Raw genomic sequence first — 26,671 nt, 5'->3', positions numbered from 1 at the left:
ATCCACTAACATTGAGGAGGCATGGTTTAAGACCTATACCTAATCCAGATACCAGGTGGGTGATGAAGATAATTTGGTTTCACTTTTGGAAGTTTTCATATGATCCATTTTTCTATCCATTATGTGCTTTTACCACAATTCTGACTGAGTTGAGGCCTGGGCACACCTGGATCTGAACCCGGAACATTTTGTGTGGAGAAAAATCCATTCTAATGCTAAAACTGCACAAATCTTGTTTCGTTGCACCATCCAATAGAGATAGATGAGGAAATTCTGGAATCTTTTTGTCAAATAGAGACCCAGGTTGGATCAGGGTTGGTGCCAGGGACATGAGCACATTTGCTTTCAGGCGTGTGAACATATTTGAATGGATTGTTATCAGAGTGTGGGTTAATGTGTTGCTGCTGTTTGTTCATGGTGGAGGCCTGCAGGTTGGAATGCCACTCTGTCATGTCAGCAGCAGATTGACGACCACAATGTTGTATAATGTTTGTTTGACTGTTTATGTCACTGTTGTTAGGAAGTCTCCAAATCTCCAGTTTAGGAGTTTTCACTGTGCAGGCAGTGAATGGTGTTATGGTTTTTATGGAAATATTTCTTTAGTCTTATTAATCCAGTGGTTTGCTTAGTTTCTGTTGTTGTTGACTCTAAGTCAAATTAAATGTCTTTCAACATGCGTACGTGGTTAAGTGGAAAAATCCTCAGCCTTCAGGTGTTGGATTCTGATGTTTCATCTCTTCAAACATCACATGGACGACCTGCCTCAGCCTCAGGGGAGACATCTTCAGTCATACAGTTATGTGGGTTGAATTTAAAACCTTAGTGTTAAGATTCCTTCTGGTGTCTGAGGTATTATTTTGCCACATGTGCATCAGGTGGTTGGCTTGGCTCCTTATTTATCCAGCATGATTTTTAGAATATAGGACAAGATGGTGAATATCCCTCTATCCTATAGCAACTGCTTCCTGACCAAAGCAAGAACTAATAAACAGACCAAACTGAACTATAAAGTAAAAGTGAGTGTTCCTACTTGAGTGAAAGTAAGTTAGTACTTGCTTTTGAATATAGGGTGAATTAAGGTAATCTGGGACATTTTTGCAATTTTGACTTCTATGACTTATTCCAATATCTGTTTTGCACATTACATCAACATATCATAAGTACAACATATAAGATGTTTTCTAACCACACCAGAAGAAGGGATGTAGATATCATACCTAGAAGAGCTTTTTTAGAACATGAAATAAACAGACTGGAGCTTAAGTGTCCCACATTACCCAATGTCCCAGATTACCTGAATTCCCCCTACCTGAACCTTTAAAGTACTTTTTTAAGTACTTGCAGACTGTAGCCTATTCCCGAAAGGAACTCTTTTGTAAATCATGAGCTGTGTCTACTGCATATTGTGTTTAATACAAGAATAATACAGACTCATATTAATAAAGAATGTTGCAGATGATGCCGCTGAAAACACTTTGCACTGTCCTATTAATTAAAGGCTGTGTCAGCGGTAACCTCTTCTGAGTCCATTTCAGGTGTTTCTTCATCAGTGATGCTGATGCTGCAGGAGGTTGTGTCTAATGTTACCTGCCCGCTCTGATTGGATCGGAGGATCAATTACCTTCTCTTTATTTGACACGTTTAAAAAAAAAAAAACTACAAAAACATGTAACACAATGCGTTATAAAAGGTAGTGGAGTACAAAGTACAGATATTTGTGGATATACAGTTTGTAGTGGAGTAAAAGGGAAAAGTATGGAAAACATAATTAAATCTAGGTTTGGTAAAGCCAGTAAGAGCAAGCCACACTTTGATAAAATGCAACCAATGCATCTCAGCCCTTCCTATCAGAACTATCTTCAAAGCTCCGCCCCTAAAACTAACTGCGAGAAGCCAACTTTTCTGTGACTCGCTCGCTAACTTCTGATTATCGTTTCTGCTTTGGTGGTGTGAGTCTCTCTGGCTTGTGAAGACTCCGGTCATGCGCAGTGGTGCACGCAGGCAGGCAGGCAAGTCAGTCAGTGACAGACAGGTGAGCTAACCAGTCATTACATTCAGTCCTGCGAGGTCCACACACACCAACTTTTCCCCCCCAAGACAATGCTATTTATTGATGGCTATCAGGACGTGGAGGATTTCAACAAATAAACAAAAAAATATAAAACAAAAAATAAGTAGAGTAACGAAGTAAAGTAAAAAAAAAATTACATCCCACTGCTGTGTATGAGTCAACATCCCCTTAAACAAACACATAAATCAAGAATCTGTTGTAGATGAACTCCGACATGGTCAAATCACCAGTTGGATTACACCATAGCAATTTCACATTTAGAGGTTGTAGCATTCTCACTCAATGGACCTATTCAAAACATTTCTGTTCCTATTAATCCTGTTAATCATTTAGACCAAGAAGATGAGAAAATATACTGGACTTATACCTGAAGTACCTTCTGTGCAGTGTTGTTTGAATCCATGTATACTTGCTTCAGTCTTCTTCCTCCCTGCCTTGGCGAGTAACTGCCAGGTTGTTGAGCAGTAATGTGTGACGCCACTCTCTTGTTTCCACAGCGCCTCATTCATTTCAACATGAACACCAGCCGAACACCAATACCAACCTCAACTCACCATAATGTATCAGCCACGACAGTGGCTCATTTTAAGACAGTTCATCGCATCACCATCGTCTCCACCAACTCCACCTACACTAACACCACCCTCGATCCAGCCCTTGTCGCTGTTAGCAACTTCTTCAATGACGTGCTGGACAAGATTCCCTGTAAGTTGACAAACAGCAGCTCCACATAAATGACTCCTCCACCTAATAATCCACTTATCCAATCCAATAAAAAGCTTGTGCAGCATCTGTGTTAGTTCTCAGATCAGATCAGATCCTTTATTTAAATTTGTTAAATATATAGTCTACACGGCAGCAGCGGCTACAATGTAATCTTGAGATTGAGAAATTCGGAGGAGGAAACATGAGTGAGAGTGAGAGCTGGAGAGAAGTTTGTATTTCACTGAGAAAAACGATCATGTCTGGATCAACTATCATGACTGAAGAGAGAACAAGGAGAGGGAGAGAAGGGGCGAAAGATGCAACAAACAGAGGAGGGACAACGAGCTGCTGTGGTAGAGACTAATGTTATGTTGCCAGACTCTTAGCATTTAGAACAGAATAACAATCTTTTCATGGTTTTTTATTGGTGAAAAGTAACTTTTAGTGGACACTTTGTGGACTGTTGCAGTTGCCCCACAACATTACATTGTAGCCACTGTGTCGCAGCTCCCAGTACAAACGATGACCAACTCTGTGAGTTTTTGCACGTTACACCCTTTCATTTTTAAAGATAGGGCCCATGTTGAAAAATAATGAAATTTCTCTTTAAAGTCCAAAACCCAAAGTCGATATCCAGCAAATGCTTCCATTTAACAAACTTCAACCTTAGAATGTGTCTCATATTTGTTTCACAATTATTGCTTGAAAAATGACTGAATTGATAAGTTAATTATAAAAGTAGCTGCTAATTAACTTTGATTGTTGATTGTCGAAACATTTATGACCTAAGGGACAGTATCATAAAGAGGGAATTAGGAATAGAACTTTTGAATATAGCGAGTTGATTTATCTCAGTCACTATCACTCACTCGCACACATCTTGTGTATGACACAGTACATATCACACCTGACTAACTGTACCTTGCTGCTCTCGGGCAGTGCCTCATTGGGCGATCTACACCATCTTTGTGAGCGGCGCTCTGCTGATTCTGCTCTGCTGTCTGTGCATCTGCATAAAGTGCTGCTGCAAAGGCAAGAAGAAGCGAAAACAGAAGAACGATGAGAAGATCAACATGTTGGGGGTGAATGGGACCTCCACCACAGCTCTGGTGAGTCAATATAGATCTGAGTCTCTCACTGGGTGAAATCTGCAGCGTGAGCGTTTACATAACGACCAGTCAGTGCTGGATGGTGCCTGCATCACTAATGTAACTCCTGCTTTAACCATTGTAAAAAGAAAGGTGCTGTTTCTGCAAAGCAAAATGGAAATAATTGAAAATTGGAGCATTTTAGTGAGTTTCAGCTTGTTGTTCAGCGGTGAACAGTACAGTTGTGGTGTAGATCCACACCACAACTGTACTGTTCACCGCTCTCACAGTGTTGTTTCTGACCACCGCAGGAAGCTGTTTGCGAAGAAGAGGCTGTAAAAAGCCACAGCACGCTAGTAAACAGCATACAGACACAGTCAAGAGAGCAGCCGGTGAGTGGAGCATTGTGGGTGGCTCAGGCGGTAGAGCGGGTCATCCACTAACCAGAAGGGCTGCCTCCTGCAATGCTCCTGCATTCTGCATGCCAAAGTGTCCATGGGCACAACAGGGGACACTAAGTTGCTCCTGATGCTGTCTGATAGATAAAGCACTGTGTTTAGAGGTGTTTTGTGAATTTGACTTGTACTGTAAACACTTTCAGTGGTTGATTAGACTAGAAAGTGCTGTATACATGCACTACATTTACCTGCAAAATAGCCACATATTTGAAGGCGGTGCAAACTGTTGAATGTGAAAATAAGCAAAATCTGAATATCAACATATTAAGGTAATGACAACTGTGTGTCAGAACCTGTGGCTAAACAAATCAGTTATTGTATATTAAAATAAAATTATATGTTTGACAGAAATCAGACATGAAGGTTGTTTCAGCACATTAAAGCTTTGCTTCCTCCCTTAATTGTTGTTTATTTAAAAGACAGAGCAAATCCCTCCTTAGAGACCTGAGAAAGTCTTTTATCGGCTCTGTCCAGTGTCCTTGTTTGCACAAAGGATCTGACCCAATGTTTTTCCTGTGCTCTGACAGGTTCAGCCAGATGTGGCGGATGTGGACTACGGCTCTACCAAGCAGCAGAGAGGGAAGCTGCTCTACTCTCTGGAGTACAACGCCCCTCTGTCTGAGGTGATGAAATCTTTGACCAGCCAGTCCCACCACTGAGTCCTCATTATGTCCTCTGCTTTAAAGGAGCACTCCACCAAGTTATCATTACACTCAATATGTTCTTGGACTAGTAAGGGATCAGTGAAGATTCTCAGTCATCCAGGTCATTGTATCTTCAGGAGTTGTGCATGTGTTAATAGGCAACTGGCAAAGTACCATTAAAACACATTGGTAACGTTTAGAACAACACTAAATGCAACAAGGAAAAATATGCATAAACCTCTGGGTTCCCAACCTGAAGATTCTCATGTAGTTACAGCTGTGAGATGGAGCACAGAGATTATGACCATCTTTCTTCAGTGCTGCTCTGAGACTGGTAGATCTCACAATAGTGTTGAATGTAAACATGTCATATGCCGCAATCACATCAATGTTTTGGATAATTTACATTCGCATTGCTTTCAATCGCTGGAGACTTGGTGAATAAAGTTTGATGCTAAACTTGTAACATCTCTTCTAGATTGGAAAGTAAACACCTGTTAATGCTAATGTTAGCTGCGTAGCAATAGCAAAACTTACAGATGGCACCTTTAAAACAACAAGGAACTAGAATGGCACTCAATAGAGCACATACCTCTGTCAAGGTCAACCAGTCCCTTAAATTCAACTTTTTAAGAAACGCTTTATTGCTTTTTTTCTTTATGTTAAAGAAAGAAAGGAAAAATGTGTGGATCTGCCCAGTGAACATTTAATGGGTTTCCCCTGGCCCATAACACATCCTCCCAGCAAGTTTCATGGGAATCTGTTAATGTTTTTATGTAATCTTGCCTACAAACAAACATACAAACAGACTGGGGTATAAACATAAGCTAATGTCTTACAAGCCCAACACTGCTGGCCAACATTGGGGTCATACTGTGTAATTATACCTTTAATATGAAGTAAAATAAAACCTGTGAAAGGGTCATTATGGAAAATGTATACAAATAATAATGTACAAAATAAAAATAACTTCACTTTCCAACTTCACCATCTGTGTGAATGTTCACACACATACTGTAGGTACGCATACATCTCTCCTCAGGTTTATCTTTTAAATCCCATTGTTTCAGTTGAAGTTGGCATTTGCATGTTTCCAGACCCATTTGGAACGGACACAGCAGTTATGAATAGGAAGCCCAGAAAACACTCACTGTGATGGAGTAAAATCAATGTCCTTACTCGTCTGTCGTCTGCTGGTTTTTACAGCTCACAGTTGGGATTAAACAAGCTGACAGCTTGAAGGCCATGGACGTGGGAGGAAGCTCGGACCCGTACATCAAAGTCTACATCTGCCCCGACAAATCCATAACCTGTGAGACCAAAGTGTTCAGAAACACGCTGAACCCCATCTTCAACGAACAGTTCAGCTTCCAGGTCAGAAGTGGCTGTGGTTTGTTTTGGTTGGATGCAATGACTACAAGTTTAAAGATGGCTGATTAAAATACACTACAGAATATACTGCTAATCTTTATTATAACCTCACTGACAGATATGTATTATTACTCCATTTATAGAGACTTGTAGTTGGAAGTTGATATACTGTATACATATGTGTGTGTGTGTGTTTCAGGGATATTAAACAATTTCCATTAAGTTGATTAGAGAAGAAAAGATTTCACTAATTATGTTTTTACAAGTCACAATGTTATGTGGACCAAAATATATTGTGTTTTTGACCAGCGCAATCTTTTCCCAGATATCCAAGTCCTCCCTCCTGAAGTCGACTGCGGTGATGAAGGTGTTCGACTTCAATAGATTCACCAAACACAACATCATTGGTGAGCTCAGGGTGGAGCTCTGCAATGTCGACTGGAACCACGTCATCGAGGAGTGGCAGGATCTCGGCGAACCTGCCAAGTTTGAGGTAGAAGAGCAAAACTGAGCAAGCACAAAACAAGACTCGCAGTCTACAGATACACCAGCAGCCCTGTGAGGCTAACTCCAAACTCCAGATGACAGGGTCACTGCTAGGCCGATGTCACAGTCTGGTCACAGTGGTGCCATATACACACACACCTGGGGTCTGTACTACGAAGCGAGTTCAACATATCCAGGATATCTTTCCGATATCTGGGTGAACTTAACCTAACAATCACAATCAGGCTAAGTGGTCACATGACGCTGGTTATCAACTTGTTAAGTCAACCCAGGTTTGCCTCATCAAGATCTGAGCGTGTGCACATGAAAGGGGCGGGGTTTACTGCATATGACCAATCACACACATGGACAAGTTTGACTGACAGCAGAGTCTCATATTTCACAACCAGGAGCAAACTGTTATAAAAATAGATGGAGAACAAACATTATCCAGACTAAGAGAAACACAGTTACAGCTGCTAGATGCAGCAAGGACAGCTAGTGAAAGATCTCTGATTGTGTGATGAAACTTTTCACTCTATCGCATGATGGAGCCTCTATACTGAGCTTTAGTTTGAAACACACTGTCTGCACTGACTCTGAGGACACACTGTGCTGGAACCGTTTGCAATTACTAGTCAATAAAAACATATGGACGCCATGGTGCACAGAACGTGACTGAGGGCATTTGGTATTTTAGTGACAGGATGCATCTGGTGCATCTGGAGAGTTTGAGATGTACAGGTTGTGTTCGTGGCGGGGATTGACTTAACCAACCAGACATTGTTTTAAACATCCCTCATCCTTCCCTGTAAGGAGAGTGCGCACCACGCAACAGTGTAGCATCATTTTGGTGAGGGCTGACTGTTCGAGCTTCAAAGAGAAAGAGGACGGAGGGCTGGGGGCTGTCACATGGACAATCTGTAAACTATCTATCCCCCATTCCAAGTAAATATTTAATTTCATAGGATAAATCTACTTAAAGGATAAAAGTATTAAACTATGTGTGGTTATCTCACTGCAAACACACCCAGTACATCAATATCAGTAACTCCCACAAGTAAAGAAACATAGAGCGATGCAGACAGTCTGTGGTACATGATATGTCAGGTTGGGTACGTTCAGCTCCAGCAGTTGACAAAGGTTTATCATTCCCTCTGGTGAGAATCTATATATATATATATATCTATAATCTATATATCTCATCAGAGAAGGTAAAAGGATTTTGTCGGTCTCTTAGGACCCTTGTCCTCCTCAGAGACTCTAACAATGCTCAGCCAGCTCCACAGGATCCTCTAACAACACTGTTGTCATGTTTCAAAGGAATTGGTCGATCAGTGGGCGGGGCTTTTATACAGGTTGTAAACATTTATTTGAATAACTGCCTCAACATATACAGCCATCAGCTCATTAATTTGACACAAGCCTAAAAGCTAATGTAAATGAAAATATTTATCTCCAAGGCCTAATGTCAAAGTGATATTGTAATTATGCAAATTAAAAAAAAAATTTAACTAATACTGAGTCTTCTGAAGCTTACGGATAAAACTGACGAAATGGAGCAGCACAATCGAAAATTGAAGGGGGGCAGTGTAGCCAATAGTTCAAGCAAGGTGACCATAAGCCACAAGGTAGGAATATCAACAATGGTGGAGCTTTTTGAGGAGAGATGTTAGGAAACTACTGGCGTCTATTTGATGTTACTTCCTCGCATTTGGTATTTGTAGACATTCTTTTATTTTATGTGATTCCCAACACCAAAAAGAAGCATCTTAAACGAGTTACTTATGTTATTTATCTGAAAATGACATGCAATGAATTGTTTGATCTAGTTATTGTAACAACTGTCGTATCTGCGTGCTGCAGGAGGAAGAGCTGGGAGAGATCTGCTTCTCTCTGCGCTACGTTCCCACTGCTGGCAAACTGAATGTGGTGATCCTGGAGGCCAAAAACCTGAAGAGCATGGACACCGGAGGATTCTCAGGTCAGACTGATAGCACATCTCATATTGAAATCATTCACACGCCTCAGAGGTTTCACAGATGTTTGGTTATGTATTAGCATATTTCTGCTCTGGGTCAGAATGCTGCTGCTCACCCGTGCTCGCAGGTTTACACTGGTCCGTCCACTACTAGGATCGACCAATGAGAGAAAAAATCTATGCGCTACATGAGCTATGAGCGGTGGCGATCTTGAAATAGTGACTTTTTGATGTAATCAGAAACTCAATTTAAATCATTTGTGTAGTATAATAAGTAAAATGTCTGAGATGTTCTGTTTGTTCAAGTACAGAAAACAGGTCGGACGAGATCAGTAAATAATCTTCAGATAAGGTTGTGACTGCACTAACTTAACCTTCTTGTGCTTGTTTTTTTGCTCTAACTTTTTAGTGAGACATATATTCTTAAATATTAATAATAGAATGAGTTAATTTGAAACATTAAAAGGTAAAGCAGATATCAAAAGAGATTCTGGTCTTCTCTCAGGAAAATCTTTCTAAAGGTCTTTATTTTTTCCATTTAGATCAGATTTTATAAAAAGGAATGTTTGAGGACTTCCATAGAGGAATGTTTTGCTCTGACAGTATTTATTATCTGCATCAAGAAGCCCAATTTCAATAAACCGATTCCAATGAGTTTTAGATGATACATTTATATTATTTAATTAATTCTTGTCATTGTGATATTTTATTTGCACTCTCTGTTTTGTTTCACACCACAAAAAAGAGAAGGATTTTATGTCATATTTAGTATCTTTTAACAAATTTGACTTTATTTCAGTGGGTTTTTTTCCGATATATTACATTTTTTTATGGAAATATACTTTGAGATTAAAATGATATCTGAGTGGTTTTATTCCACCTGTTGTTTGCAGATCCGTATGTAAAGGTGCAGCTGGCTCTGGACAAGAGGAAGTGGAAGAAAAAGAAGACGTCCATTAGAAAGAAGACGCTGAACCCGTATTACAACGAATCCTTCACCTTCGACGTGACATTTCAACAAATCCAGGTGAGAATCATCAGATAAGAAACAGAGCCTGATACTAATAACAAGGAGGTTTTAAAAAAAAACAATATTGATATTTTTTACATAAACACACAACATAATCAAACCTTTTATGTAAGGATTTATTCAATTTGGGTAAAGACATGTAAATAATTAGCATTTAATACATGTTTTTTCATTTGATTATGACATAGTCAATGTCTTAAAATGAAATTGGCTACATATGGCCACTGTAGTTGTGGAGTTGTTAGTATTTTGGCATTTTAAATCTTCCATAAGGGCAGTGGATTAACCTGAACAAATGACAGGACTGAAAACACTCGAAAGAAATGTGAAAATGTGTTACTGAACTGGATCGAACAAAGTCGCACATTTGATTCTGTTGTCACTCTGAGTTTTCATGTCGTCCTCAGAGGGTGAACCTGGTCATCTCTTTGTGGGACCACGATGCCGTGTCCCGAAATGACGCCATGGGGAAGATATTCCTGGGCTGCGACGCCACAGGGAACCAGCTGAGACACTGGGCCGACATGTTGTCCAACCCGCGGCGGCCAGTCGCTCAGTGGCACAGCCTGCTGTTGGCCAAGCAGGTCAACTCCACGCTGAACCTGAAAAAGAAGATCCCCCTCCGTGACAAACTGCCCCTCTGATGGGAAACACACAGGAAAATCATTTCCAATGCACCAAATGAAGAGATTTAAATATTATTTCAAGATTATCTCTCAAATTTGAGATTATTTTATCTATTTCATTGATTATTGATATTTTGTATTGTAAATGAAAGATTAACAATTATATTTTATTAACAAAATTTTTATTTTTTCCACTGGAATGAACTGAATCGTAACTCTAAAGAAATCCCATTCCTTTAACTTTATAAGACCTTGCTGTAGTTTGAATTAAATATCATGTCATCTCATGTGATCATATATACGTGTCCGACTCTCAAAACTTCTCATTGAAGAATCCATGAGCTGGGAATGCTTGAATTCTGTAGTGAAAGTTTCCAGTCACTAATCAGACGGTTTCTTCAAACCATAGATGTCTGAAACCCTCGCTGCTGTCCCTGAACAAGCTGAAATGTGAGCTGAAGTGAAGATTCTATGTTGTGGATTCACATTGTTCAAGCAAAGATAGGTTTTAAATGTTATTACCATTGTTTAAGACTCAACATCTGGACTAACAAGTGGTTGGCTGATTTAACTGCAGTATTTGAAGTGCTGGTTGTGAGAGCTGAGAGAGAAAGTAACAGGTACATTTAATGAAGGACTGTACTTAAAGGGATAGTTCACCAAAAAATGAAAATTCACTCATTATCTACTCACCACTATGCCGATGGAGGGGTGGGTGAAGTGTTTGAGTCCACAAAACCCTCTTGGAGTCTCAGAGGTAAACAGTGTTTCAGCCAAAGTGACCCCTTCTTCAGACGTAATAAAGGTCCACTCCCGGAAGTGGTGATGCTAGCGGGCGTAGCCACATGAATGCGCACCCCACGTGTGCCCTTGGGCGACAGTGTGTGCAGTGTTCCAAGGGGCCAGACGGTATGTGAACGCGCCTCCGAGGAGGATATCAGAGGACATTTGGGCAAAATCTGGGCCAAAACTACATTTTGGCCAAAGAAATAAAAACACAAATGAAAATGCAATGGTGTCTGCTGTCTCTCTTGCCCTGGTAAAAAACCATGAACCCTTTCCAGGGCCTATGCCCACCTACCCATATACAGTATATATAGAATCACTGGGTGCCCAGTACCCTCAAAACAAAAGTATAATCTACCAAAAGTAACTAAACATAACTAATATAATAATTCTACAGAACTAAAAACTAAATAAGTGATTTCCAACTAGTATACTACAGTGAAAAAGTTAATAGCTCCAACAATTAGGCTACCTTTTCTATAGCAAACACAAACATCCCACCAAGACTTTTTTTCACCTGTTTTCAAAGGTGAAAAAAAAATTAGGGAACTTGTTGAAAGATGATACTTTTGTTGAGTCGTAAACTCAAGAGAGAAAATGATTCAGATCAGATGAATCCCCTGGATCTTTTTTGCTCACTTGCCTCTCAGGGCGTCTGGACTCTATGGTGGCCCTGAGAGCTCAACGCACTGAAACTTAAGAAAACACATGCAAGTAGACAAAACACGAGCAAAGTAAGAAAAAATCATCATCAATTTGACAACACAACACAACACATTACAGAAACGCTCTGCAATTACAGAAAACGACAACGGAAGTGTTTCCAGGGGACAACTACATGTGATGGACACGTCCGGTTGTTGTTGCTGCCGCAGTTTGGAGTTGTTAAACGGTTTATTTTAACATTGTGATCGCATGATTCAGATATTACTGCAGATGTCTAATGTTAACCGAGCGTTGACGTTTTGCTTACCATTAGCCTGCCAATTCAAAAATTCGAAATATAACGAAATACACACAATTAAACAACCGGACGTGTCCATCACTTTTAGTTGTCCCTTGGAAACACTTCTGTTGTCGTTTTCTGTAATTGCAGCACGTTTCTGTAATGTGTTGTGTTGTGCGTAATGTTTTGTGTTGTCAAATTGATGAAGATGTTTTCTCACTTTGCTCGTGTTTTGTCTCCTTGCATGTGTTTTCTTAAGTTGCAGTGCGTTGAGCTCTCAGGGCCACCGTAGGACTCCCCTGACGAATGAAGAGTTAAATAAAAGCAATCAAGCTGAGTTCAGCACATGTCTTTTCCTGCTGCTCCGATTCCCCAGAGAGCTTCGTCATTAAAGAAGAGTCCCCGAGCTATGCAGAGAACAGAGGGCTTGGTTTGGTCTTTACTCCGTGAGCACCTGATGCTAAAATACAACTTCTTTTTATCTGAAGAGGGAAAATGTTGGTCGCAGAACTTGAGTAGTTAACTAATCCAACACCTGTGACAGCAACAGCTGATACATATATTCACATACCTATCAGGGGATAATCTAAGCCATGAGGTGAAGAAGCTGCAGAGCTCAGAGACAGGACTGTGTCGAGGGGCACAGATCTGGAGAAGGCTATGTGTGCGGCATCAAAGGTTCAGTGGCCTCCATATTTCTTAAATGGAAGACGTTTATTACAGCCAAAATCTGTGGAGAGCTGGTCACCCAACTGACCAAGGACCTTATGAACAGAGGTGATCAAGAACCTGATGGTCAGTCTGTCTGAGCTGCAGAGATCCTGTGTGGACACGGGAGAAACCTGAGCTTTAAACTGAGCTTTAATGGTAGAAAGGCCACAAAATAGCCGCTCCTCAGTGAAAGACATATGAAAACACCTGGACTGTGAATCCAAGAATTTCTTATAAGAAGAATCTATACCTCTTGCTTGTTCACTTGCTTGCTGAATAGTTGTGTGTGCATGCATTGCCATGAGTTGGCATCTGTGACGTCACCCGTCACTCTGCGGTCATAAATGAAAACCGGTGGAAATCAACCTTTAAATGTGAAATGTTTTTAAACAACAGTAAAAATGAAAGACGGTGAACTTATTACTTGTTCGATAGGTTTTAATGTCAGATATGTTGCACATCTTTTAAACATCCCCTTTGGTTACCACTGTGTCTGTCCCATGATAATTCAATGCCTGTGATGACTCCCAAAAGGTCTGAGTCTGAGAGGTCTAAAAGTTATGGTCTTTCCTCTGGTGCCATCCTCAGGACAGACGTAACTAACGTCCACACGACATGCTGTCTGGTGTGTAATGAGCACCACAGTCCCACTGGACTGCTTCACATGTTCAGGCAGCAAAGTTCAATAGACACTGATGAGCTGAGGAGCTCGAGGAGGCTCTTTGAGATGCAAATGTCCTGCCCACCTTTGCAGCTTCGCACTAACGCAGCAGTTTACATCACACAAGGCCCTCTATCCACTCTTTCCCCTACAACTTTACCAAGAAAATATTGCTTTCTCAACAAAATATCATATTACATTACATTTAGCTGACACTTTTATCCAAAGCGACTTACAATAAGTGCATTCAACCATGAGGGTACAAACCCAGAACAACAAGAATCAAGAAAGTAGAATTTTCTTCAAGAAAGCCAAACTACAAAGTGCTACAAGTAAGTGCCATTTAAGTGCTACTAAATTTTGTGTTTGAACTAAAGTTTTTTTTTTTTTCAAGGTATAGTCGGAAGAGAGGTGTTTTTAGTCTGCGGCAGAAGATGTGTAGACTTTCTGCTGTCCTGATGTCCTTGGGGAGCTCATTCCACCATTTAGGAGCCAGGACAGCAAACAGTCGTGATTTTGTTGAGTGTTTAGCTCGCAGTGAGGGAGCAACAAGCCGATTGGCAGATGCAGAGCGGAGTGAACGGGCTGGGGTGTAAGGTTTGACCATGTCCTGGATTTAGACTGGACCCGATCCGTTCGCAGCACGGTACACAAGTACTAATATTTTGAAACGGATGCGGGCAGCCACTGGTAACCAGTGAAGGGAGCGGAGGAGCGGAGTAGTGTGAGTGAATTTAGGTTAAAGACTAGTCAAGCTGCTGCATTCTGGATGAGCTGCAGAGGTCGGATGGCACAAGCAGGTAGACCTGCCAGGAGGGAGTTACAATAGTCTAGGCGTGAGATGACCAGGGCCTGGACCAGAACCTGCGCCGCCTTCTGAGTGAGAAGGGGACGTATTCTCCTGATGTTGTGCAGCATGAATCTACAGGAACCTGTTGTAACAGTAATGTTGGCAGTAAGGGAGAGTTGGCTGTCGAGTGTCACACCCAGGTTCCTAGCAGTCTGGGTGGGGGCAAACACGGAGTTGTCAAAGGTAATAGTCAGGTCGTGGGTGGGAGAGCCTTTCCCTGGAAGGAAAAGTAGTTCAGTCTTGTCAAGGTTAATTTTCAGGTGGTGTGCAGACATCCACTGAGAGATGTCACTCAGACAGGCAGAGATTCGTGCTGCTACCTGTGTTTCAGATTGTGGAAAAGAGAGGATTAGTTGGGTGTCATCAGCATAGCTATGGTAGAAAAGCCATGTGAGTGAATGACAGAGCCGAGAGAGTTGGTGTACAGAGAGAAGAGGAGGGGACCCAGGACAGAACCTTGAGGGACCCCAGTAGTGAGAGAACAAGGTTCAGATACAGATCCTCCCCAAGTTACCCAGTAAGTGCGGTCGTTGAGGTAGGATGAGAGCAGGGAGAGAGCAGAGCCTGAGACACCCAGGTCCTGAAGGGAGGAAATAAGGATCTGGTGGTTCACTGTGTCAAATGCAGCAGAAAGGTCTAGAAGGATAAGGACAGAGGAGAGAGAGGCGGCTCTAGCAGTGTGAAGTTGCTCAGAGACAGCAAGGAGGGCCGTCTCAGTTGAGTGGCCTGCCTTGAAACCAGACTGGTGAGGGTCAAGAAGGTTATTGTGGTTAAGATAGGAGGAGAGTTGATTAAAGATAGCTCGCTCAAGAGTTTTGGAAAGAAAGGGAAGAAGAGAGACAGGTCTATATTTGTTTACTTCAGACGGGTCGAGGGTGGGTTTTTTCAGGAGAGGGTTTACTCTTGCCTCCTTCAGAGAGTTAGGGAAACAGCCAGTTGACAGGGAAGTGTTAATAAGATGGGTGAGAAAAGGAAGAAGGTCAGGAGCAATAGACTGGAGAATGTGAGATGGGATGGGTCAAGGGGGCAGGTGGTTGGGCGGGCGGAGGTAACCAAGGTAAGAACTTGATTGGGAGACAGGGGGTTGGAAGAGGAAAGCGAAGGGGATGAAGATGAAGTTGATGGAAATGTAGTTACAGAAGGTGGATTAGAAAATGAGGATCGTATGTCATCTATCTTTTTTGTAAAATAGTTGACAAAGTGGCTTGGTAGAAGGGAGGAAGGAGGAGGGGGACTGGGGGGGTCAAGGAGGTTGGAAAAGATGGAGAAAAGTTTTTTGGGGTTCGAAAATGAGGACTGAATTCTAGTTTGGTAAAAAGAGCTTTTGGCTGCAGAAATAGAGGCAGAGGAAGAGGAGAGAAGAGACTGATAAGTGAGCAGGTCGTCAGGGTGTTTAGATTTTTGAGTCAGACAACCACGGAGCTGGGTAGGACTTGCGGACCTGTCGTGACGTAAGAGGACAGAGAGAATCAAGAGAGGAAGACAGAGTAGAAAGGACAGTGTCTGTGGCAGAGTTAGGATGCATGAGTGAGAAAGAGTCAGTGGAAGGGAGGGCTGATAAAACAGAGGAGGCCAGAGAGGAGGGAGAGAGGGAGCGAATGTTGCTACGGACAGGTACAGAGTCTGTTGATGTGGTAGGGATGTCAGTTTGAGAGAGTGGGAGAGAGTAAGAGATAAAGAAGCGGTCAGAGACATGAAGTGGGGTTACAGTGAGGTTAGATGTTGAGCAGTTTCGGGTGAAAATATAGTCAAGGTGGTTACTGGCTTTCTGAGTAGGAGGGGAAGGACTGAGTGAGAGAGCAAAGGAAGAGAGTACAAGTAATAGGTCAGATGGCTTCTCTGTCTGGATGTTAAAGTCACCCAGAAGGATAAGTGGAGGGCCATTTTCTGGGAAGTTTGATAGGAGGACGTTTAATTCTTCCAAGAAATCTCCCAAAGAACCTGGTCGACGGAAAAGAAAAAACAATGGTTCATTGTACCGGATGAGTAACTGTCACAGCATGAAATTCAAAAGACAGTGTGATAAAAAGTGGAACCGGGTAGAGAGAAAAACTCCATCTGGGGGAGATGAGTAAACCTGTACCACCACCCCTACCAGTGGGGGTGTGTGGGTAAAAGAGAAGGCAGAGGAGAGATGGGGTGGATGTGTTGTCCGGTGTGATCCAAGTCTCAGTGAGAGCAAGGAAGTCAAGCGATTGCTGGGTAGCAAAGCCAGAGATGAAGTCCGTCTTGCGGGTAGCTGACTGGCAGTTCCATAGGCCCCCTGTGACAAGGTGTTGGGTATGTGTGGAACGGGTGGGATAGATAAGAGAGGAAAGGTTTCGGTAATCCTATACTATAGTATCTACGAGTAGATATACGCACAGGCACGGAAAGTAAACACATATTCAAATAACAGTAAACAGAGCAGCGTTATACTCAGGCTGCTTTCAGACATGCACCGAACTCTGGAGATCTTCTGGACTTTCTCTACAGGGGCTGTATGGGTGAACTCAAATGTCCGATTGAGAGCCTCCAGACTTTCTGCTGACTTTCTGCAGCCGGTCGCCTTGTATACAGTCTGCAAAAAGTCCAGGGGTGAGATTTGCATGTTGCAGCTGAATACCCCTCACCTCACCCTCCCCTTCCAAACAGGAAAGAGAACCTGTGGTAACCTTCAGTTGTAATAAAAACTCGAAAGGTGTTTAGTTTGTCCAGTTTGGGCTTCTGTAAAAAACATGGTGGCGTCCATAGAGAGGACCCGCCCCAGATGTAAATATAAAGTATTTAAATATAAAGGCCCATTCTAGGGTAAAGAAAACAACAATCCGTACAATTTAGATGAAACACACTAGTGGAAACATCACTATGGATTATTTTATATTCAATTTCTGCCAATAGATCCCTTTCACCTTAATCTTACACACTGAACCTTTAAAACAGTCCTTGTATTTCAGAAAACTGAGCAAGAATGGGAAGAACTTGAAAATATCATTAGATTTAATTGTGCATTTTCAGAAATGTTCAGTTTGGTTTCAAGTTTCAAGTGTGTGTAAGTTTATATCCATACTGCAGTCAATATGGAAAAAAATATATTTAAGTCGTCCAAACTAATCTTTAATTTACCCTTGAAAACATCAAACAACATAAATCAATATAATTTTCTACTACAGTTCATTTTTATTTAAAAAACCATTCATTAAAAAAATATTTGAAAAAGCCCTGATGAAGATATTAAGAAGATTTTAAGGTGACTTAACCTTTAAGTTAAACATGAATTAGACAAGGACAAAGGTATTATGTATTAGTTTACAATGCTAGTGATGTTGGGATTTGGTTTAATTAAATGTTTCCTGCATGGTGCACATGACGGGTATTTAACCTTTTACAAGTGCAGTCCACACATGTGAGGCCTTTTGGTCCGTACCAGACTTGGTCTTCACACAACCATGACAAATGAGACACTGTGGCTCACGTGTGTCTCTCTGAGGTTTCTATGTTCTTTTCCCCCTGTTAAAAGTTTTTTTTTTCCTTTTTCCTTACTCTTGTTGAGGGTTACGGGCAGAGGATGTCACACCCTGTTAAAGCCCTATGAGACAATATGTCATTTGTGAATATGGGCTATACAAATACAATTTGATTGATTGATTGACACTGTTTGAAAACTGTATGTCTCCTATACTTGTACAATGTTTTTCAGATCCTCCCTGCAACAGGTAATGACACAGGATTGGTTCAGACTGATGGTTGCAAAGTGTTTGAAGGTCCTAATATCAGGCCTTACATTCCCTTTTATACCAGTTAAGAAGATCAGAAATATCACCATGATGAAACAACACTTATTATATATCATTTAAAAAGAGATCTGGTCGATATCTGTCTACTAGCTGCTTTTACTATTGAAATATGTACAATTACATTAGCTACAAATTATTTGACCTTTTTTAATCTAGGCCATATCATCCTTAATATTTTACCATTACCATTATTAACATTGCTACTATTATTATTATTATACTATTGCTAAACTTTTATAGTATTTAATTACCACACTAATATTATATATACTATCATGCTGTTACAAGTATAATTGTTGTTGCTATTTTAATATTATGCTTATAACATATACTATACTGTGAAAATGCACTTTGTATATTTTTTAGGTTAGATTTATATCCTATTTTTATTCACAGTGACCATATGTGGATAAGTACATTGGTGACTGCTTTTATCATGTATTCGGCCCATCAAGGCAACTTTTTACGGTGTTTACATAGAGCTGTGCACACAGCATCTTCTTCATCAGCAGTCAGAAGCAATAAACCTTTGTGGTCTTGTTCATTTTTTAAGTATAAAATGTTTCCGGTGATGAGAAATAACACTTTGCTCAGCTGTATACTTTGTATCAGGATGAATGACTATAGTGGGTAAATTATTTTGAGTTAGCATCTTATTTAGTACATGCATATATTCAACACATTAGCTCTGATTTGGGTAAAATTAACAGAAAATGTAAAGGATTTCAATTATTTTTTCAATAGTTTCATAAGTCTGAATAAAGGGGTTGTCAAAGGGTACAAACATATAGAATAACATTAAATTCAGCTCTTAATTTGTACCTTAAAAAATATGTTTTTTATACAGGTACAAGTTCAGAGGCTCAGTCATGGTATTGGCTTAATTAATAGATACATTTGGGGATGATAGTATGTTAAAGTTGTTTCAATCGATTGCCTTCATATTTAAGCCCTTTCAAGAAATGATCTAAAGAGTGCATTTTCATACAGTAATGGAAATAATCCATTGAGACGACCTTAATGTACTATTTAACCATTTAGGACCCAGAGGAGCTGAGTGTGTCCTGATCACATCATGGCAGACGTGGCCTTTGTTGTCGGCCTTATCTAATGTGAATTTCCCTGCCTGCTTATTGACAAAGGCAGCCAGATACGCTCACACTTCATTATGGAGAGGCATTGACATCAGCTGCTCGCTGGGTTACCAGGATACCTGGAGAGAGACCCGCTCATCCAATTAAAACACAAGAAGAAAAGGAAGAAGGAGAAAAAAACCGGCTCCAGATCAGCTCCCAGATAATTGTTGTCAGACAGAGCTGCAGCTGCCTCAGTCGGTCTGCTGACACACTGAGAAACAGACCAACAGCCATAACCAGCATCACACACACACACAAGGTGAGTCGATGCATGAAAGTGATGGGGTGAGGTGAGAAGGGTTGTTTCAGTTCACAGACTCAACTACTTTAAATGCTGTGAATTATTGTTGAGATAAGTTTTCTCAACACAAATGTGTGACTTCCTTATTAGTGGGCTGGTTTTGAATTATTACTTTGCAGCTTATTTAGCAATATGATAACAATGTTTAGCTGACGTGACCCACAAAAGGAAAAGTAGTCACAACATGTTTTTGTACAGATTTAAATGTGTATTATTACTTTTCAGACATTTCCAGTTATTATGATACTACCTCTGGACATTGCTGAACCTCTAAACAAAAGCAGCGTGTAAGCTAATGAAGCAGCTGGAAACTAACCAACAATCTATATTGAATATTTAACTAATTATATTAAATCCAATCATTTGCTAGTGTTGTATTTCCTGCGTCTCTGTAAACTGATTATATGACTAAGCATTTCCAGGATGTAACATTCTCAGGACTCACAACGTGGATACACTTCTGTCTCTTCTTTTAGTGCAGATAAACTGTCAGCACGGTGTCAATTTACTGCAACAAACTTTACATGAAACCATTGCTTTACTAAAAATGGCTGATTCTTTAAATTTTAAACAGTGACAAACACAGTAGTGTAGAAATGTTGGTCTACTGGAAATATGAAATCAGTGATCCTTTTCTTTTTTATCAATTTAGCCTTTTGACAAAAGCTTTCTTTTATCCATGCATATGAAGTTTCAGTGTAGACTGTACCATGAGAAACTTGTTATTATGATATAAAATTAGGTGCTTTTGGATTATTACAATAATAATATTAGGTAGCCACTGTCTTTTATCCAAGATTTAGCTTTTTTAGAAAAACTAATATATTTCTATATTTGTACTTGCTAATTTAGTATAAAGAAATAAACGGTTGGTCATTTAATTAAGTAAAATAGCATTGTTAGGATGAAAATGACTGATGAGGCGGTCGTTTTTCACTTCTGCTTGCGCCTTGCCGGTAGTTGAAGTCGAATTCATTGATAAACTGACTAGTTCCGCCCTTGTGGGAGACGCCGGTATGTTCATCAAGTGAGTCTGCTATTATATGATTTTGATCTGCTGAGTTTAGTCTTCCAGGCACTTTTCTTCTCCCAGCACGTACATGCTCCGCTCCTCTTCAGCGACCCTCCGCCTCATCTCACTTCATTACATTTACTTATCACCTCAACTGTTTGCCTGACACTGTCTGTCGTCAGATTAGGTTTCACATAACCTGGAAGTCTGCACCCAGGGTCGACCCCCATCCCCTGGCTCTGAGGCGGTGATGCCGCTCGGCTAGCGGAGCTGCTCAGTAGCTAATTAGTCACCGAAGCTCCGTGGAAACGGTCACATCAGCGGTGTGTCAGCGATGTTCGCCGCCGACACACGCAACATGTAGTTGTAGTTGGGGCGTCATGAGCTGCAGCGCCCGTACACGAGCAGCGAGCAGCCGTGCTAGCCAGCGGTGGCCAACTTGCTAACGCGTAGCATTTTTCAGCGATTGCGACCACATGCTCGCTCCGTCCCCCGGTGTGCACCCTTCAGTCTGCCGCGGTTTGGGAGTAGACATGACGGACGGTTAGAGTCTCCATCAGCCCGTCAACATGAGACCCGCACAGCAGTGAGCTAGCTAGCAGGCTGCTGTTAGCGGCTAACTTAGCCGGTGATGCTAGCAGCAGAGTCCGTCCACGCCGCCCGCAGCTGAAGTCACGTCCGTCCCATGGAGCTGAAGCGTTGGCCGGCTTGCCAAAGATGACGGGCCGCCTGAGCCGGGTTTTTGTGCCTCTGTCTGCAGGAGGCGGAACATGGAAGCCGAGGGAGAGTGGGACAAAGATCTGAGTGCGCACAAGCTGCTGGATAAGAAAGTGCTCCGCAAGCAGAATGGAGGGATCGGTAAGGCCGGTGTTTTCTTTATTTCTGTGCTAGCAAACCCTCAGTGTCACCGCTTCCAAGCAGCCGCATGGGTTTGTTATGTTTACAACAAGGTGACCTCTCGTTCACAGGTATAGCCAGGACTCTCCACGGTCTGTTTAAAAACCCAAACTCGCTGCAGATTCAGTCCATCGCCCGCTCAGAATGTGCTGGTAAGTGAAACCCTCCATGGCAAAAACATCTAATGCTGTATACTCTGATGCTTTAGATTGCAATGTGCAGGCAGAGGTGTTAACAGGGGCTGCTGCTGCTGCTGCTGCTTGGTTATGAGGAATCAAATGGGAAGGCCAGAGTTTTGTACCCGTCACAGAGCATCAGTGGGAGAAGATACTGCTGGCACCAGAACCGGCTGAGGTTCTCAATGTACATCATCATCTGTATGACCTGTCAGTCCATTGCAAAATCAGTAAACTCAGATTAGCACAGTCAAAAATAAGTACTAGCAATGTGTCTGTATGAGCCCACAGCACAGTATTTCTTAACTTCTGGTGAGAAGTTAACACAAATATAACCTGCTTAACTCCACTCAAGTGGTTAGTGACAGAAGGTCTAGTAACATTATTATATTATTATTCTTGTTATTAAAACATTTAGGACATGGTTTACAACAACGCCTGTAAGTTGTCTGTGGAAGTCATTTCTCTGTGGAACTTCATTATCTTCATCCTGTCAACTAAACTCAACTTCAGGCAGCGGACTGTTTGAAAAAATTAGGAAGAATCATAACATCAAAAGGTAAAATGGTTACCATGAGCCGATTGTTTTTTCATTATTAGAACAGACTAGAATAAACTTAAATGTCCAGTCAAGACAGCAAGATTGTCTTTGGTCTCTTCCAGAAAAATAATGTCCATTGATTATATCACATGACGTACATAAAATAAGTGAAATCACTGGAAAAATCATCTGTTGTGTTGGAAATCAAGCTTTTAAAAATGTCCATTTCCATGTCCAGACAGAATTTTCAAAATAAAACACAAGCTGCAGTGTTGGAACTTGGAGGTTGTGTGGATGCCAGCAAAAGTAAATGTAGCTAAAGTGAAACATTTCTAAATTAAAATGTTAGGTCTGTTTGGGTTTCCGCCTTAGTTGCTCTTGAGTGTACAATTCATAATTTTTTTTGAATATTATCATATTTAGGAATATATAAAATTTAAGAAATGAAAAAAAGAAAAATACAACAGATGATTACAGTTTTTACTTCTGGTTTCCACCTTACAATTTATACAAAATTTGTGTCAGAATGTACATTAATAATACACAGTTTATTCTTATCAGGTTCATTTGGCACAAAAAACAGACCAAGTATGCAGATTTACTTTTTACTCCTGAGTTGGTCAAAGCTGTTTTTCTCCAAATAAGAGTCAAATAGTGTAGCTTCATAAAATCTGGCTCATCAGTGCCACTGACCCACTGACAGCTAAGCACAACCACAGACACATACGTCTGCTACCTGGCTCTAATATATCTCCTGTGTTTCAGGCTCCTGTCCAAATCTAATGATGAGTAGGACCGAGCACGCCGATGCGAGGCCCGTCCCCGTGGCCCTTACCCCCCAGCTCCCCCCCAGAGCTCACCGGCCCCTCTGCGTGTCGGTCTCCTCCGACAGCAGCGGCCGCTTCAAAGCTCTGGAGACGCAGGAGTGGAAGAACAACCTCAAAGCTCAGGTACATTCAAACATTGCACAACATGCAGCTGCTACAAGCCAGAAATAAAGTAAGTTACAGAAAGATTTACAATCCTACTGTGGCATGTTAGGGGGGGAATCGAAAATGGTTTATTTGCAAGATAAACATTGGTTGAGAAAAAAATGCTAAATAATTTGAGAATAAATTACAACTTTCCTTTCCTTACTCTTGCTGAAGGATAAGGGCAGAGTATGTCCCAACTTGTTAAGGCCTATGTAATTGACCTTATTCTCATAATATTATAACTTTTTTGCTCGTTAAATTCTGAAGTTTTTTCTCATAATACATTATTCTTAAAATCACAGTTTATTTTTTTTCTTCAATACGGCCCTCATACTCTGTCGTCACAACCTGATATCTGCTCTGTAGGGGTGACACAAATGTCAGGACTGTGTCAGGGACTAAAAAAGCCTGAGGAACTCAACTGATTTGTTGGGTTTACAGTTGAGTAGATGTCAGATGTGTGTGTTTGTTGCAGATGGAGCAGGCCCACAGTGCAGGAGCTGCCAGCAGCACAGGCTCTCTGGAGCGAGCCTCCCTGTTCTGCGCCTCAGCTTCCACCACAGCGTCCAGCTCCAGCCTGTCCAGTCCAGTGGAGATCCTCAACAAGAGCAAATCCTCCAGCCGCTTCTCTCTCTTCTCTCCGCCCTGGAACAGCAGCTCTGAGTCTGACTCCAACCCGCCGTCCCGTTCTGGTTCCAAGAAATTGCGCAACTACAGCAGGAGAGCTGCCACGGGGCCGGCAGGAGCCAGGGGCCCCGATACACCTGAGCCTAAACCCAGCGGCCCTGAACACTTCCAGTACTCTGAACCTGTCATCTCCAAAGTGACGGACTACATCTATGTTGGCAACCTCAATGCGGCATACAATGGACGCACCTTGTGCCGCAACAACATTGACAGTATCATAGATATGAGCAGCGTGCCGGGGGAACCGGGCCCCAGCCTCAGCCTCATACCCTGCACCTGCACTCGCGGTGCCCGACACAGCTGGTCTCGCCTCAAGGTAGACATTGGAGACGTGCCGGAGGCTCTGGGTGACGGCCCGGCCCTGAAACAGTGCTGCTTCGAGGACATCAACGAATGCATTGACGCCTCCACAGAGAAGAGGAAGCGTGTCCTGGTCCACTGTCGGGACGGGTTCTCCTTGGCACCGACGTGTATCATCCAGTACCTGATGGTGAAGCAGAACATGAGGCTGATTGCCGCCTACGAGCTGCTGAGGGCCAAGTACCCGGTCAACATCAGGGAATGTCACCAGAATGTGCTGGTGAGCCTGGAGAGGGCGCTGCGGCCCGGGGGCAACGTCAACCCTGAGTGCTTTAAACAGGCCATCTCACGCAAAGTGGCGTGGACCTGACTCACTTTCCCAACATGCTCAGCTGCTGCTTATGGTATAAAATATTTTCCTAAAAACAATCAAGGGCAGTTGTACTTTGCCCTGTCGACTGGTCAACTGGATGTTATTGTCCTCACCTGAGTTCAGTGGCTGTAAAATGTATGAATTTGATGTATTTTCTCCTCAAACCTATAAATGTGACCTGTCCGTTGTTCCTCCCCTCTCACAGAACAGGAGACGCAATAGACTTCACTGTAATGTATACAGCTTCGTGGTATCACAATGTAATAGTGTTGGCTGTATAGTTGATATAGTCCTGCTCCAGTTCTGTGCCATGCCGTCATGGTGGTGTTTTCTATCAGGGGAAATTATTAATGGGAGATCTCAGGAGATTATTGATGTCATTCCAGTAAAGGGTGGGAAATTACTCATCAGATGAGTCTGTGGCCACGTTCACACCTGGAAATAAAATGCGTCTTGGTGAGCTATATGTGGCATATATGGTCTGTTAATACTGTATGTTCACCACTGTTGGAAAGACCAATATCAGTCTATTAGATGCAGCCAACAGATACAGAATGTTGAGTTGGTGGGTTTTGATGCACAGAAACACTGCTACAGGTGTGGAATTGCCCTTCAGGTGTCTGAAAATCACAACATTATGATTATTATATAAATCTACACTTTCAAAATATGCAACTAATACACCCCCCCACCACATGCAAATAGAGCATGAGATAAAGACAAAACTGGGGCCTGTTCATAAAAACATTAGTCTATAGCACCACTGGTGGTCAAAATCTTTAACTATTAGAACCAATAAGGTATCCGTAAACCTCTAGACTTCCTTTGTGGCTCCATAGCTGCTGAGCCTGAACTGTGCTTTAAAAACAGTTAAACTCCACACACTGATTTAAATCAAATTCCAATGTGAAACTGAAACACAAGTGGCCATTCAAGATGCATTTTTAGAAATTACAGGTGTGAGCTTAGATCAGTTTTATAGAGATTTTTACACAAAGATCTGAGCCAGAAATAAGTACCAGGCAATCATTTGTTTGGAGGCTTGTTTTTCTTCCTAAAATATGTTTAGCTGGTGAAATAGTTGTTTGAAGCCACTGTCGGTGGGTTAAAAATAGTTTGTTTCTGACCCTGTTGAAACAAAGCTGCCACTCAGAAGAACAGAGGACATACGTGTGATTTGTCACCATTGGATCCATCACCACTGACTGGATTACATTGATTTATCGGCTTCTATCGCAAGAGGGAACTTTGCACACGGACACGTGATATAAATGTAAAGCTTCTGTTTGTGACCTTTTCATGCAGTTTCTTTTTTGTTTTTCCGAGGTCATACTTGATGGAAGATGAACGGTTCGACCTCTCCTCCGTGAGGAAGACTGTAGCCCCATTTTTAGCCACAGTTTGTTTGATTTATCTCTCTGGTGGTGCTCAAACTGTGGCTTTGTTGATTTGAACTTGAGTGTATGCAGTGAGGCTGGGTGTCGTGCATCTCTGTGGATTTTCAGTATTAGTGTTTGAGTGCCGCTGAACTGCGATTCAGGGTTTACACTGCAAGAGAAGATTTTTGCACTACTCACAGGGTTGTTTAATGCAAGTATTGATTTTTTATTTAAATATTGTTTAAATATTGTTTGAGTTTGACAGTTGGCATGTTTACACACCTATTAGACTAACCAGATTAAAGGGATGGTTCCCTGAAAAATGGAAATTCAATCATTATCTACTCACCACTATGCCGATGGAGGAGTGGATGAAGTGTTTGAGTCCACCAAACATTTCTGGAGTCTCAGAATTAACCTTTGTTGCAGCAGAATCCAACACAAATGAAGTGAATTGTGACCTCTTCTTCAGACGTAATAAATCAACAGGAAAAACACAACATACTGCATATGTGGTGTCATCCAATTGTCCGCAAGCCCGAAATTTGTATTTGTCTCAAACAAGGTTATTTACACCGTGTTTTATGCCTAAAAGTCATCTGGAAGTGGCTACGCTAGTGGATGTAGCCACTTGATGGTGTGCCAGAAGGTCCGTGAATGCACCTCGTCTGAAGATATCAGAGGACATTTAGGCTAAAACATGGT

The 26,671-nt window shown here is 41.6% G+C and overlaps 2 protein-coding genes across 2 annotated transcripts; both read left to right on the top strand.

Annotated features, from left to right (window-relative positions):
- The first annotated feature begins 1,939 nt into the window (after positions 1 to 1,939).
- syt8 (synaptotagmin VIII) lies at positions 1,940 to 20,992 on the top strand. Its single transcript, XM_034587970.1, has 12 exons — positions 1,940 to 2,032; positions 2,569 to 2,641; positions 2,675 to 2,776; positions 3,716 to 3,885; positions 4,176 to 4,256; positions 4,850 to 4,945; positions 6,173 to 6,340; positions 6,663 to 6,830; positions 8,690 to 8,807; positions 9,698 to 9,831; positions 10,242 to 10,436; positions 20,872 to 20,992. The coding sequence occupies exons 1-12, from the start codon at positions 1,982 to 1,984 to the stop codon at positions 20,902 to 20,904; spliced, it is 1,389 nt and encodes a 462-aa protein (XP_034443861.1). The 5' UTR covers positions 1,940 to 1,981; the 3' UTR covers positions 20,905 to 20,992.
- On the top strand, positions 20,459 to 26,400 carry LOC117763091. Its single transcript, XM_034587972.1, has 4 exons — positions 20,459 to 21,497; positions 21,608 to 21,688; positions 23,019 to 23,203; positions 23,703 to 26,400. Exons 1-4 carry the CDS (start codon positions 21,410 to 21,412, stop codon positions 24,582 to 24,584), a joined length of 1,236 nt encoding a protein of 411 aa, XP_034443863.1. The 5' UTR covers positions 20,459 to 21,409; the 3' UTR covers positions 24,585 to 26,400.
- Positions 26,401 to 26,671: the final 271 nt, after the last annotated feature.

Source organism: Hippoglossus hippoglossus, chromosome 6 (genome assembly GCF_009819705.1).
Source record: "Hippoglossus hippoglossus isolate fHipHip1 chromosome 6, fHipHip1.pri, whole genome shotgun sequence".
NCBI classification, from domain to species: Eukaryota; Metazoa; Chordata; class Actinopteri; order Pleuronectiformes; family Pleuronectidae; genus Hippoglossus; species Hippoglossus hippoglossus.
This window is presented reverse-complemented; position numbering and strand designations above follow the sequence as displayed.

Coding starts and splice junctions, on each gene's coding strand:
- syt8 (XM_034587970.1), top strand. CDS start 1,982: ATGCGCAGTGGTGCACGCAGGCAGGCAGGCAAGTCAGTCAGTGACAGA. Junction 6,831..8,689: donor GCGAACCTGCCAAGTTTGAG/GTAGAAGAGCAA, acceptor TGCGTGCTGCAG/GAGGAAGAGCTGGGAGAGAT. Junction 8,808..9,697: donor GGACACCGGAGGATTCTCAG/GTCAGACTGATA, acceptor TGTTGTTTGCAG/ATCCGTATGTAAAGGTGCAG.
- LOC117763091 (XM_034587972.1), top strand. CDS start 21,410: ATGGAAGCCGAGGGAGAGTGGGACAAAGATCTGAGTGCGCACAAGCTG. Junction 21,689..23,018: donor CGCCCGCTCAGAATGTGCTG/GTAAGTGAAACC, acceptor CCTGTGTTTCAG/GCTCCTGTCCAAATCTAATG. Junction 23,204..23,702: donor AGAACAACCTCAAAGCTCAG/GTACATTCAAAC, acceptor TGTTTGTTGCAG/ATGGAGCAGGCCCACAGTGC.